The sequence below is a fragment of the Micromys minutus genome, assembly GCF_963924665.1.
Source record: "Micromys minutus genome assembly, chromosome: 14".
NCBI lineage: Eukaryota > Metazoa > Chordata > Mammalia > Rodentia > Muridae > Micromys > Micromys minutus.
In genome coordinates, this window is record NC_137983.1 from 53564610 (window position 1) to 53579485 (window position 14876).

At 51.4% G+C, this 14876-nt stretch overlaps 2 protein-coding genes across 3 annotated transcripts in view; one reads left to right on the forward strand and one right to left on the reverse strand.

Moving 5' to 3' along the window:
* Positions 1–9033, reverse strand: part of COL4A2 (collagen type IV alpha 2 chain) — a 130795-nt gene extending 121762 nt beyond the window's left edge. Inside the window, exons 1-3 of one of the 2 annotated variants that reach the window (XM_080928448.1) lie at positions 8797–9033; positions 8413–8489; positions 8239–8293 (exon numbers count right to left, since the gene is read on the reverse strand). In XM_080928448.1, the coding sequence (XP_080784574.1) occupies positions 8239–8293; positions 8413–8456 (99 nt within the window). In that variant the 5' untranslated portion in view covers positions 8457–8489; positions 8797–9033. Of the gene's footprint in view, positions 1–8238; positions 8294–8412; positions 8494–8796 lie in introns of both variants that reach the window. The other variant, XM_080928447.1, reaches the window with a different exon arrangement.
* Positions 9034–9087: 54 nt separating this feature from the next.
* COL4A1 (collagen type IV alpha 1 chain) overlaps positions 9088–14876 on the forward strand; it is a 121251-nt gene continuing 115462 nt past the window's right edge. The window contains exon 1 of the mRNA XM_080928449.1: positions 9088–9390. Coding sequence (XP_080784575.1) covers positions 9307–9390 — 84 coding nt within the window. The 5' untranslated portion in view covers positions 9088–9306. The remainder of the gene's footprint in view (positions 9391–14876) is intronic.

Here is a 14876-nt window from a genome sequence, read left to right on the forward strand (position 1 = left end):
ATCCCATTACAGATAGTTGTGAGCCACCATGTGGTTGCTGGGAATTGAACTCAGGACCTCTGGAAGAGCAGCCAGTGCTCTTAACCACTGAGCCATCTCTCCAGTCCTATTCAAGAGTTTCAGTTGCTTCTTCATATCACACTCTGCCAAACCAGACTCCTCAGGCTTTCTCTCCCAATCACATTATATACTTGGACCTCTGAGCCATTTAAATACAATTGTTGTAAGTCTTTGTTCTGGAAGTAATTTAGCTACACCTTGACTTAACTTTAATGAAAATAAGAATTTTCCCTTTGCTGATATTTCTCAGACTTAAAGGAAATAAGGGATCTAGCTGTCTTGAGGCATCAGCAATATATCTAGACCTGCTCCTACTGTGTGAGGCAGTGCAGGGTGGTTTTGCACATGGGCTCAGGCTCCTAGTCACCACAGCAATGATCTAACAAGGATCATGAAGATACAGCACCGTTCATGCTCTAGACACTGAGAGGCAGGAATCCTCACTATTTTATAGACTTCCTAGTTAAGATGGTGAAATAGGAGCAGCTTCTCTGTAAGCAGGAAAAAGGGACAACAAGCAAAACAAACAAACAAACAAACAAACAACAAAACCCCAGGGTTCATCCTAAAGGCAGAGATGGGTAAAAGAACCCAACTGTAGGAAAGAGGGTGAAGACCGAACAGTGGGCTTACCCATCCCCGGTGTTGGTGAGGAAAACAGATGTCACTTCCAAAAGGGAAAGCTATGGAAACCTATCACAGTTCTACCCTGTGGGCAGGACCACATCCTCCACAAACATCCAGTTATGACTTTTGGTGAGGCAGTGATCTTCTCACAGAAGGTTGAGTAGAGGAGAGAAAGCCTATTTTGTCAAAGTCCCAGGGCTGAGAAAAGGCTTGGGGGAGCAACTGTTGAGAGCAGACAGGCTGGACACCAACGGAAGTGTGGAAACCTTTAACTAAATTTCTATGTCTTGAACACGTGGTTTGAAGGCACAGATGCTAAAGTAGTTTGTGGCCCCTGCTGAGTGCTATCTAGGACTGAGATGTCAAGACCAGGCTCCTTGGAATGAAACCCCCTTAACCAAGAGGAGACAGCCAAAACAACAGACCGAGAAACCCAGCACAGAAAGGCAAGAGATACAGAAGAGCTAGAAGTAACTCTTCCAAGAGCATAACTCAGCAACTGAATTCAAAGACACAGAAGTAAGTAAAAACCCCAGATGAAGATTTCCAAAGTATCTGGTAAAAATGGCCAATGGCTAAGAGTAGAGATAAGCAAACATATTCAACCCAGAACCTAGAGGGGAACGCCATCCAAATGGATGAGAAAAGTAGCCACCTGGAAGAAAAACTCATCGGGCAAAGACCCCCACGGACCACCAGAAATCTCTTACATCTCACCAGCACTTTGGACAAACCAGTAGCCGGATACAAATTTCACATTCGCAAAATCATTAGCTTTACTGTCTAGCAATAACAAACTCACTAAGAGAATGGGGGTGTGGGGGCCAGAGTGTCTCCTTTTGAACCCTTCAACACCTATATAAAACACTCGTGAATAAGATAACCAAGGAAGCAAAGAATGGCCACAGTGGGAGCTTTAGGGTGTGGATGGAAGACAGACATGGACGACTTCTCAGGATCAGAGGCAGGTTTACTAGGTCAGTGGAGGACTTGGTCCTGGCATCGAAGTGAGGGGCAGAGGGCATAGAATGGAGTCCTGGGCCCTCCCCCTCCTTGGGTCCCACTGACACCGCAGACTGTTCTTCCTTCTCTGTTTCTCAGTGTCAATGGCTGGACCTTAGCACCTGCTGCTTGAAACAGCAACGGTCCTGTGGTTCCCTGTGGCTGGGGTTCCCAGGTGCCAATATGTCCTCAGGGCTTACATTCCTGTGGGACCAGTGCCACTGTGGGTGAGGACTGGGGAGGACAAGGAAATGTGTCTTTAAAGTGACTGCACCCTGGGCTCAGCCAGAGCTTCAGGATAGTGCAAGGCCAAGTTTGTGACCGGCAAGGCCAGAGCCCCTTCCCCTGCTTTTGCAGGGCCCTGTGACCCAGTGACCACCAAGATCGACATTTAGTTAAAAGCACAGTGCCCAGTGAGTCCTGCCAGTCACTGGATAATGGCTCCATGGAATTCAAAACACAAATTCTCTAATTCCCGAGTGGGAGATCATCGAAATGGGCAGAAAAACCGAAATAGAAATTTTATGGGCGGGGTCAAACAATCCCTAGGAAAAAATGCAAATCTCCATGGGCAGATGCTCCCCCAACCCCCAGCTGCTTCATCCAGTGGAGGTAATGTTTAATTTTGGCGGGGTGGGTGTTCGAAATGCAGTGAGAACAAACACACTTTGATGTCGGCTCTCCCTGACTTTCTCTGGGTGCAGTCTTCACCTCAGCCCTGACAACTGAGTTCCCAGCCATTCCCACCCATGCAGCTACTGCTTCCTCTAGGCTGCACCAAGTTTCAGGCATCAGAGCGAGTATTCCATGAGGTGTGTGGTTCCCCGCACCCCCGAGTTGAAGGTGTTCCCCGGGCAGAAAAGCAGCAGATGGGTGTAGACCACATTTACCATCTCTGCCCCCTTCATTATAAATGGTCACGTGTATGAGATGCACTTAAGCTTAAGCGCACCTTCCTCACGCTTCACTACCTTCTGGGCTTTGGTTTTTGAAACAGGGTTTTGCTTATGTGGCCTGTGCTGACCTCAGACTCTCATTTCTCTTTCTCCAGCCTCCCAAGCACTAGGGTCCGGAGCTGAGCTGCCTTCCCCAGCTCTGTGAGGATTATGAGTGACAGGGATTTTGGTCTCTGCTCTGGGCATGCGCTAGCGGGAAGGGGACACTGGTGTCTTTGGGCCTGAGTGAGAAGCACACGCAGGAGCGCACGGGCAGATCTGTCGCAGGGCAGAGGTTGCGCCATCTTTGCTGCTGGCCTCTGGTTATCAGCAGCAAAGTAGTTACATGTAGGTAACAGATCAGTGAGCAAGGCCACACCACAGGCCAAATGCTGCTCACTTGTGTCCCTGGTGCTTTTCCCCAGGGGCTACCTGAACATAGGCTGTGTTTAGTCACTTGGTATCCCACTCAGAGGCCTGTGCCATGTAGAGGTGTGTGTATGTGCATATGTGTATGTGTAGAGATGTGTGTGTGTGTGTGTGTGTGTGTGTGTGTGTGTATGTGTGTGTAGAGATGTGTGTGCATGTGTGTGTGGAAGGTGTGTGTGTGTAGAGATGTGTGTATGTGTGTGTATAGAGATGTGTGTGTGTGTGTGTGTGTGTGGAAAGATGTGTGTGTAGAGATGTGTGTATGTGTGTGTATAGAGATGTGTGTGTGTGTGTGTGTGTGTGTGTGGTGGTTGGGGACACAGGGTGTTCTGGTACACCACTGTTTCCCCAGCACTTTCCTGTGGCACAGGGCATGGAGCTCTCTGTTCTCCAGAGCAAAGAGGACATGGCCAGTGGAGGCGGAGCTCCAGTCGCCCTGCCCTGAGGGAGCATGACTCGTCACTCCGGCCTTTCCACCTCCAGCCCAGGAAACACTTCCCATCCAGCTCTAAGTAACAACTGTTCCTTCAAACATTTTCCCTCTCCTCCTCTCCCTCTCTTCTCTTCCCTCTCCTCCTCTCTCATCAACACAGAATGAGACCCAGATGTGTGCCCCACCCCTCAAACAAAGGAAACCAGGGACATCAACTGGGCTCCTCCCCTTCCATCCTGGCATTGTTCACCTGGTGAACAGTTGGTGGCTCAGATACCAGACTGCTCTGACTTCAGGCTCTATTGAAAAGTTCAAGGTTGATTATCTGTGTCTCAGGTCCACTGGGAATTCACTGGGGTTCCTTTGCCCTTCTCTGGGTCTATATGCTGGCTAGAGCTTAGGGGGTCACACTTAGGTCTGGGGAGAGCACAGAGGCTTGATGCTCTCAGCAGATGTACCCGTTTCCAGAATCCACCCCCCCTCCCCAGGTTACGGTTGGGAACCCAAGCTAGCCTTGGGAGATTTCAGGGGAGCTTCTTCTCCATGCACATGATGGGTCAATTCACTGGCCATGGGTAATCCCTGCTTCTGGGCTCCTCTTTTGGACGTGAGGTTGAAAGTCCCAACCTCTAAAGCTGTGTAGGTCCTGCAGGAGACCCGAGCCAACCCCCAGCTCCCTGTAGAGGTGCTTGTCAGCCAATCACTACAAAGGACACGGATCCCAGGAGAGTCCCAGGATAGCCACGTGGCACTCCACCTCACCGCCCTGTAGGGAGGGAGGGCTCCCGCAGTACCCCTGCAGGGCCTTCTGGGAAAGGAGACCTCACTCGGGTGGGGGTGGGGGTACATAGCTGTTTAAGGCATCAGGACCACCCCTGCCATATTTCCTGAGTCAGCAGAGTGATATGACTTACTGGAGGGTGGGCAGGCCCAGTGTCTTCCTGTCCTTGGCACATCTACTTGTCACTGACCCTTGATTGACCCATAATTGATGTTTGACTAGCTGCTAAAAATTAAAAGCTGGCCACTCTGAAGGCAGAGGCAGGCTAATCTAAAGGCTAGTCAGGACTCTGTAGTGAAACCATATTTCAAACACCACCACCACCATCACCACCACCAAAAACTTTTTCTGTATCTCAGTTGACAGTGGCAGAAAAGTTGCAAAGATTGTCCAGGTTCCGGTACACCCTCCACCCAGACAAGACGATGAGCTAACACCTTACACACCTTTGCAGACTTCTCAAAAGGATGAGATGAACATTTTCGTATACAACTATAGACCCCAGTACATTTCTGACACGCTTTCCTACTATGCCAGGACCTGCTCTGGGTGGCACGGTGCACCAGGGGCTGTGATATACAGGGAAGCTCCCTGCTCCCAAACCCACCTCAGTGAGAGTAGAACAGGCTTTAGCAGAGCTGGTCAGAGAGCACGGACCTGCCAGGAACCAAAGACAGCAGAGCCCTGTCCCTCCCAGATGAATAGATTAGAGTTTACTCCGAAGCCCTAGCTACTTCTTTTGAAATCCACCCCTAACTACACACATAGGACTTAGATACCCAGAGTCCTCCTAAGATTCCATATCACCTAAATCTTTGGTAGATTACTTAAACAAAAACCTCATTGTCACCTGGAGAAGTCAGTGGGGTCAAAGGCCACAGTCCTGAGATACCAGTGACATTAACTGAAAGGGTTGGCTGTTAGAGGAGTAACATTTATTTGTTGGATTCCAGAAGCTTCTCAACAGTGTGCACGGCAGGGGAGGCCTCCTCCAAGTTTCTGTGGTGTTCTATGCTAGAGAGCCCAAGTGATCACCCAGACAAATTTCCTCATTCCTGGGGTAGGGGAGAGGGGGTCCTGAGCCCGGGGGTCCATCCCCAGGACTTAAGCATATCACAAGGTCTGTCCCTGACTGACCTGGATTGTGTGGACCATCACAGAAGCAGCACGCAGCTCATCCACTGTCCCCCACTGCCCATGCTCTCTCAGCTCCCTATCCCAGCCCTCTGATCACAATTCCTACCCATCTCTAAGCGTATGGGATTCGGAGCGTCTGAGCTCTGACCAAGCCATCTGAGGTGACTCAGGGAAGGTGACTTCTCAGGCTCCAGAGGGTTGGGAATGCTCATGGCTCCATTCCATCAATGGAGAGTCCCACAGTGACTTCCTCTACTTGGGGGCCCTGGCTTCACACAAAGGGATCAAAGCCTCAGGGAAGTGGGAACACACAGTCTTCCCTAGTCCCAGACTCGCCTGGTCCTTCACAGCCCTATGAGGTAGACACTGTTCCAGTCCCTGTGACTCATATATGTAGAAGTGACCACAGCAGGCTTTAGCTCCTCGTCTAGTTAGGATCTTTACCCAGGCAGCCTGCTACAGATCCTGGGATTGGCACCCCTTTATGGCTCGAGCCTCGGTCTCAGGATGGACATTTGTATGTGCATTAGTTTTTCTGGACTTTTGGAAACATCCATGTGGAGATGACAGTAACTTGCCCCAAGGTGTGCAGATGGAACACCTGGGTTCACACATGACCCTGAGCTGAGGATGATGGGGACCCAGGTCCTGCTTCCTTCATTTCTTTTACTCTGTGCCCATGATTGCTAGAGTAGAGGAGGGACCCCTCCCTCCCCTTTCCGGAAATCAGTGTTTGAGCTTTAGACCAAGAGAAGCCCCGACTTGAGAAGAGCCTCAAGAGTATCTTCACTATTGGCTTGGGAATCCAGGAGGCTGGGTGTGGTGGTGAGGGGCCTGCCTGACCTCACCATTTACAAAAGAGAAACAAGCCCCAGGCACCTTATTTATACCTCTGGCCTCATTTTTTTTAGCATGTAAAATGGGCATCAGAGTATTTTCCTGGAGGCTTTGATGTACTTATGCACACAAACTGGTATGTAAGAAGCACCCATTAAGTAACTGCCCATTCTTCTCACTAACAATCCCTGGCTGCTGCTGCGTCAAGGGCCCTAAGATACAGCCAGTGGTCCTCTTTTCTGAACTGATACACCCCACCAAGATTCCAGATACCCAAAACAATGAAACAAGATTACAGAATTGGGCAGACGAAGAGGGAGGAGTAGAATTCCACGCATCAAGAAATGATGTCACAGGCACTAGGGGTGGAAAAAGCCAGGGGATCAGATTGTCAGCCCTACTAATCGCCCCGCTGTTGCAGGCACACGGATTCACATGTATTTGCACATTCAGAGTGTAAAGCCCAGAGAATGAACTAAGCCCACTCAAGACATCGGACGGACACTGTCTCTCAGCTCATGCAAACAGATCCACCCCCACCCCCTAACTTTCCTGTGTCTTAGGAATGCAGGGTCTGAGATGGGATCTGAAGTTTTAGAAACTTTCTAGGCAATGTGGCTCTTCTGGGAAATACATGCTCTTGGTCATATCAAACCCACTGAGGTGAGTTTGTAGCATGGAAAAGAATGTGTGGAGGTTGTGGAGTTATCTTGTATATGCAGGGAGTATGGCCTCTGCAGCAAGCTGCAAATATTCTGAAGAATGTGGAAATGAGACGAGGTGTCATGAGACGAGGGCAGAGCTGGAAAGAACACCTTTCCATAGCCTTTCAGGAGTTTAAAATATGGTGCCCAATAAGGTCTTCATCCCCAGGATTGAAGACTTCGATGGCTGCACAGCGGCTCAGGGCTGTGGGAGTCACCACACTGCCTGTCACTTTCTAGGAACGTGGGTTCCCGCTGTTGTCTACAGATCCTGACCTAGTGGGAGTCATGCATGGGGGCCCATAGGCAATGGCTGTTCCAGCATTTGGTTTCTGCTCTCAGTCAGGACTGAGGTCTGGAGCAGGAAAGAGTCAGAGTTAGGCTCTAAGACTGGACAGGACTGGCCGGAGCTCCTCTTTCTCCTCATGCTGAACCCTGCATCCCAGCAGAGCAGAATACCAACTCTGTGGTGGGGTCAGTCCCCGCTTACTGCAAGCCTGAGAATCACTGATGGTTTTAGCTACATGAAGGAAAAGGAAGTTCTGTTTAAGCACGGGGTACTCCACAGACAGGTAAACAGGGCACACAGGACACCTGGTCCCCAATTTTCACGCATCTTTTAAACTGTACTACCCACGAGGAGACCCTCTACCCGGGTGGGTGGCACGTTACAGCTCTATAAGGACTGGCTACCTAAACACATGGAAGCCCCGGAGCATCCCCTGCGTCAGTTCAAAGGCAGTTCTGGCAGGCATGCTTTGGTCATGGAAGGAGCAACAGGTATAGTAAACAACTCACAGCAGCCAGGGACCACAGACCTCCATCTGGCCTGTGGCTTTTCAGGGCCTACTCAAGATTTGGGAGAGACCGGCGGTTTCTATTCCTTTGTTCCCTAACAACCTTAAAGCAGGAGGCTGTCTTCTCCTTGCTCCGCCCCTCCCCAGAGACTCGTATTTAAGCAAGATGCTCTGTGTCCACCACAGTGCCTGGACACCACCGCTGAGTTTCCAGAAACTCTTTGCTCCCAGCCCCCTTCATCCGTGCGCCTCATGGCCTAGTGACACATTCTTCCTTCGCTGCTAAGGCCAAAGCTTAGCAGCCAAAGGTGCCTGAGGCTACGTTTTAATGATTAGCTCCCGAGAGAGGGCCGACTCCTGCAGTGCTCAGGACGCGCGGCTGGCAGACACAGTAGCACACACCTACACGCACATGTACACTCAGTTAGGCTCGACGAGCCTGTCTTCCACGAGGCTCTGTGAATGTTCCAACACGCGGAGTTCGAGCGGTACTTACCCCCAAAACGCTCTGAGCCAGGAGCCCCACTGTCACAGTCGCCAGCAGCAGCCGCCTGCATAAGAGGAGGGAGGGTGAGAGAGGGTCATGAACGTGCGGGCCCCAACTTGTCAACTCTTGAAAGATGCATGCAGGGTTTCCTGCACCTAGGAGACCAGACAGAAGTTGACTTACCCTCGCAGGGGAGGGCCAGACGCTGAGAACCGCACTCGGTCCATGATCCCAGTCTTCAGGCTCGGCTCGATCCCTTCCTAACTTGGAGGCAAGAGACAAAGCGGGTTAGCAAGAGTTTCAGGCAGAGAGAGCATCGTCATCGCAGCACCCTGACTCCGCAGTAATGTCCCTCCTTTCCTTGCGGGGTGACCAAGTTCTGTCCCATTAGGAGACAGAAAAAGAGACTCTTCTCCATAGGCCCTGCCTGGAGCTGTTCAGCCCAAGCAGCGCAATCCCTATTCCTCCAGCTCCGGCCCAACAGAGCGCGCCGCCTCAGCCCGCTCCAGCGCTACAAGTCCTGGACTTGGGGCCTGGCTTTTGGCGCCTCCCGGGGGTCGCTCTCACCTCAGGGTCAGGAGCTGCTGCCCCCGCGCATGGGCCCCTGCAGAAGCGTTGGCCCGCGGCACACTGGCGGCCAGGCCGGCCTGGCTCTACTCCGTGGGCGCCGGACTCCCCGGCGTGCCTTGCCGGTGCTTGTCCGGGACTAGCGAGCCAAGGGGTTCGTGGAATCGGGGCGCGGGAGGAGCTGGGTGCGGAGCGCAGAGCCCCGGCGTTCGGACTCCCTGCGACACCAAGTCCTGAGCGGCGCGCAGCCTCCGCCTCTTACCCGCGCCGCAGGGTCCTCCCCTTGGAGACGCCGCCCGCGCACTGCCGAGGGGAGGGGGCAGCGCCAACAAATTGGGGAGCTCCTCGGGCGGCGCGCACAGGTCTCTGCGCAGAGCCACCGCACCCGGGACGGTGAGCAGGGCTCACGCCCGGGCCCTCCGAGACTGAGCACCTCGCCGCGGCCCACGGGAGCGGGGCTGTAGTTCCCTGCTGTCTCTGTTGGTTCCCCGCCGCCCCGGGCGCGCCACCATGGGGCCCCGGCTCAGCGTCTGGATTCTGCTGCTGCTCGCCGCCCTTCTGCTCCACGAGGAGCGCAGCCGGGCCGCTGCGAAGGTGAGTCCCCTGCGGGCTGCGCTCCCCAGCCTCCCTCCCTGCATCCCCGGCGTCCCGCGAGGCCTCTTTGTCCAGTGCCTGGCGCGGTCAAGCCGCCCGGCCCTTGAGGGTGTCGCCGGTGGCACAGCCAGGTGCACTCTTCCGCCGAGTCTCCCGCTCGAGGTCCCCGTGGGCTGCGATCGCACATCCATTACGGAACCTCCTTTGTTACGGGCTGGGTGCGGGAGAGTTAGGAAGGGACTGAAGCTTAGCGCGCACCGCGGCGGGGTGAGGGTCCCGGGGAGCCAGTGAGATTTGAACCCTCATCGCCAAGGCGCTCAGCGGCGGGGCGCAGGAGTAGGTCGGGGCTGGAAGGGTGGCCAGGCACAGCCCACGCCACTCGGAATTCCACACACATGTGCAGGGGGGCTCGCTTTGGGTGTGTTTCTGGTTGTTTGGAGACCGTGATGGTTGAGGCCGAACAGCTTTTGGGCCGTTTGCCTGGAAACATCTGTATTTTTGCTTTCCCACGACTTTTGTGTAGCCTACAGCACACTTGAGAACAGACGCGGGCACTTCTCCGCATCCTAAAAATCTCTGCCTCGGCTCTTGCCTTTTATGAGTGTGTGCCTGAAAATTATAACCACATTTAGACTTGAGTGTGAAACCAAAGCGAAACTCCATCGCATTGTTCCCTGCGCAAATTGTTTTTTTAGTTTTTGTTTCCTCTGGTGCTGTGCTTGGCCAGGAGGGAGCTGGGAGATGTTTGCAAGAGCCAGACTTCCAGCTCTAGAGGAACGCGGCCAGACTTTCTGCCTTCGCCTCTAGAGAATACACTTCAGCTGCTGCGGCTGTGACAGCCATGCAGGCCCAAAGGCCGCGAGGTGTGGTCTCTCAACAGTTTGCCTTCCCCCTCAAATGCTTAAAAACGATGTTAGCTGCTTACCGGCGCTACTAATTTTTTTTTAAAGAAACTGTTCCTTAATTGTGTATTTTCTTTCTTTTTTTTGTCTTTCTTTCTTTTTTCTTTTTTTTTTTAAAGAATTTCACCTCTTTCCTGTAGGAGCGATACTGATCAACTATACTATAAATTATTAACTGTTACATACTAGAATAAACTGGTAACTAGGGGGTTTTCTTAACTGAGTTTTGCCTCCCTGGTGGCAGCTTCTTCATTGGTTGCTGAAGAAGGATGATTATATCAGCAACCACCTTCAGAGAGTTCCCTCCTCTCCACCTTCTCCACAGGTAGCTGTTTAACTACCCTTCTCTTGCTGAGGGTAGTTTCTCAAAAGAGCAGACTTGCTGGGCTGGACCTGCTGGTGGTGCAGGCCTGTAGTTCTTGCCTCTTGGATACTGAAGCAGAAGGATCTCAAGTCCAAGGGTAGCCTGGGCAACAGAATGAGTTCAAGGCTAGCCCAGACAACTGATGGAGACCTTCCCTAAACATAAAAAGAGAGTAAAGAGAGGCCTGCGGGTGAAGCTCCATGGTTAAGTGTCTGCCCAGCATCTGCACAATCCTGGGTTCAATCCCCAGGGTGGAAAATATTAACCAAAGGATCTAGGACTTCTAAGGGGACCAGGGTAGGTCAATGTGACAGAAAGGCACGAGACACTGTTTGGACTTAGGTTTTACTGAACGACTGTGTTAGCAAAGCTAACTGAGATCTCATATCCAGACACTAAGGACTTTAAACAGATGAGTCAGCCACGCAAACGCCCGATCTTCCTTGTTAAAATCAAAGCAGCCAATGTTGAGGCTTGACATTGATTTATTTCCTATTAATTGTCCTATAAGGCCTAGTACATTCCTGGGCACTCTCTCTGTTCTGTTCTTCAAGCTGTCTTATCTTAAGTGATTTGGCCTGTGGGCACCCTAAGACATTACCTTACTATGACATTTACCCCGGATTAGCAAGCCTGCTAATGCGCTTATGACCTTAGGTATACAAAAAGACCCGTTTAAAAACAACATGCCCCTCTTTTAGAAACCCGTGTCCTTTTTCACGGGATCAATAACCACTTTGCCTTGCTCCTTTGAAAACTAGATGTTAGAGATAACACAGGGATGTATTTTTCAGGTCAAATATACTCTAAGCATAACATGGAGAATGTGAGATGCCGCAGGTCTGCTTGGTGATGGGCCAGGGTCATGTCCACACTGGGCAAGCACTGTCCATTTTGATGCTTAACAAATTGCTTTTCTGGGTCTGAGATTCGAACTTTCCCCTAAGTGTGGCCATGCCTGCCCAGCAGTCTTGCTGTCTCCTGAACATTAGTCACGTCTCCGGGGACAGAATGACCAAAGAGCTCATACGAAGGAGGGAGACTTTCTTTCCATGCCAGTCTGGGTGGCTCTCCTTGAGTTTGTATCTAGATGAGAAGGCTGGTTTCCTATGTAACCCCAACAAGGCACATTGGGCATGCTGTGCTGGTGAGGACAGTCTTCAGCCCACTTTCTCTTTTTACAAGGAACAGGACTGGGAAAGGGTAAGGGCTTCTGAAATCAGCCAGAGGTTCTCACTGACACTTTGAATTACTGGGTGTACACTGCACGGGTGTGTTCAGGGATAGGGGGCTCACATTTGCTTTTACTAAGCAGATATTTAGAGTGCATTTGAACCCTGTGCCTCAGTTTCCCCTGCAGCCACACCGGCCCCTTTCTTATATGTATATTTTTGTTTTTCCTTTATTTCACAAATGCACTTGGAACACCCACTTCCTGTCCTATCCCAGGCAGGCGCTGGCCACTCGGCAGGTCCCTGGGAGTAACATGCCGTCTTGGCCTGAGGACACAGACTGATGAGAAACACTGGCCATCAGACCGTGTCACAATCAGGGACCTCAAAGACATAGCAGAACTTGGTCTAGCTTTTGGGGGGACAGGGGGAACTACTGGGAGGACATTATCCCCAGAATTGAAGCCCCTGGCTGTTAGGACCCTGCACTGGAGCAGAATGGAGGATGACATTTCTTGGTATCTGTTAATCTCAGGGTCTTCGAGTTCCACAATGACCTTGAAATCTCTTCTTGGAGCTGTTTTGGGAATTAGCTGTTGGCGTGCCTGACCTTTGGCTTTACAAAGCCTAAGAGGAGTTAATCAGAGATAAGGAGTGCCCAGCCCAGTGTGTGACCTGTCCCCTCTTTCCAGGTGGGAGATCTCCTGGGAGTAGGGGGAGGTTGGAGAGTTAAGCCAGGGTGCCCTAGTCAAGATAGGGGTGTCTGGGGGAACTGACCTAGAAAGCCTATGTGGATTTGGGCAAGGGCAGGAAGGCCCTCACAAGTCCCCTCATTATTCATTAACAGAAGTGGGCATTCTCCTGAGAATGGAGGGAGCGCCTAACAAGCTGGGTTATTTACTGAAGAGCCAGTAAAGGTTTTACAGACAATGGAACCGGGAGTCACGCAGGACCATAGCCTTGGAGAGAAGGGTGGGGAGGGCTTCGTGAATGGACCCAGCTCGAATCTCTGATGGGATGAATTGTGTGACGTTTGCTCACAACCCCAAGGCTTCCAACAGTGATTGTTCCCAACCTTGGAGAAAGATTAACCTTGTTAAAGTGTCTCTCAAGTGGGTTTGGCATTTGGAACCCCTGCATAAAGCAAGCAGGACAACAATAGAAGGGCTAACGGGATCTTGATGCATTGTCCTTTCCAAGAGCAGCAAATATGTGAGCTACGGAACAATACCAAGGATGATGTCTGCCATTGTCCAGCACACAATGAAAGGTCAAAATCAGAACGGGGTCACTGGGAATTTCTTCTGAGGTTTGAACTCCAGGATTCCTTTGGGGTTAATGTTTGGCAATCTGTCACTCAGGGGCCTGGGTCCACCCTGAGCTCTTGGCCATTGTTCTTGTGACCTCATCCTGAGGTGCAAGGCTGTCTGCTGCCCTTTGCTTCCGGTCCCAGCGCCCCTGGGCATGCCTCTGCTTTCTTCTCAGTGCTCTGCCCAGGCATCTGCTCCCGGATTCAGCATCACTCCTGCCCACCGCCATTTTAAGCTTATAGCCGGAGACCCATGCCTCGCCCTAGCAGTACCCATTCGATTCTAAACTTCCGCAGAGCCGGACTTCTCAGCCTCTCATACCTCCTGGCCTTCTGACGCCCCACCTTCCGTTTGGTTATTTCCTAGTAACTGGGATGGTGGATGGCTCGGAGCTGTGTCCTTCGCTCCTGTCTCCACGGCTCTGACCCACACTAGGCCCTGCCCGTGGCAGGGTTCCCTTCACCCTTCCTTTGCTCTGCTTTTCTTCAACACTCGTTTGCAGTGTGGGACTAGTGGTCTCATTGTGAGCAAGGCCCACTTGGCTATGCAGACCCTTTTAGTATGGGTGTATGCATTGCACGGGCACCATCTTCATAACCTGACATCACAGGGGCCAGTTTATTCTGAGGCTCCCATACTTGCTACATGTTTGCCTCCTTCTCCATCCTTCTAGGCTTCCTAGAGTTAGGGTGTGGTATAGGATTTAAAAGTTCATCATAACAAAAACCATTACTGTTCAAGCCTTTCACCCCAGTGTGTAAGGCGAGGATCGTCACACCTTACGGAGAGGCCTGTGAGTTGCAGGGAAGCTGTGTGCATGAGGTAAGTAAGCAAACACCGGGAAAGGCAGGCTCTCTCCACCACATAGCTTGTTATGTCATCATCTTTGGGAGCTTGGTTCTGACATCCCTGCCAATTGTAAGATGCCTAAGGCCACATCTTTTTAAAGCACCTTGACTGTGCTAGGGAGAGAGCCTGGCCCATAGGTGTGTGAATTAATCAGGTAATTAATTGGTCCTGATGTTTCCAGGCTGTTCCCTCATCTTCCCCTGGGAGTCCTGGTGGGGCTGTGTGCTGGCTCCTGGAAACTATGTCACGGTGTCCATCCTGTGGCATTATTAGAGAACACAAAGGAAGATAATGGCCCAGGGAGGTGTTTCCCCTGGCTTTGGAATCCTGTGCAGACTAAACACGACATGGAAACACACAAGGTGCTGACCCCCCTGTGTAAATAGTTTATTCCGTGGCTTAGTGACGTTCATGATGGCCAGGTTTGGCTTTCACACCACACACTATAAGCACACTTCATGTTGTCTGGGTTTCAGATCTCTCTTGGTGTGTGGTAAGAGGAGAGAGCGGTGCCCAAGGCGGCCGTACCAAGTATACTTCACACCTCCAGGGCCGGTGTGTTTCCTCACCCCCTGCTAATGAGCGTCATTCCCTCGTTGACCATGTAGCCCACTCTTTTGGGAAGACTGCTATTCACAAGTCCATATTTTGTTGTATTTGTCAAGAGACAGCAGGAGACACGGGCTGGGGACTGAGAGAAGCAGTTGTTCCAATTCATTTGTCAAACACACCGACTGGGAAGCCATTTGGCCAATGCACCATGTAGACGGGGTCCATCCGTGTGACTTCATTCCCAAGAGACTTACCCGATTGGAACTGGACACTACTCAGCACACTTTCTTTCTTCTTTCTTTTTAAATTCAATTTTATTTATCTATTTTTGAGACAG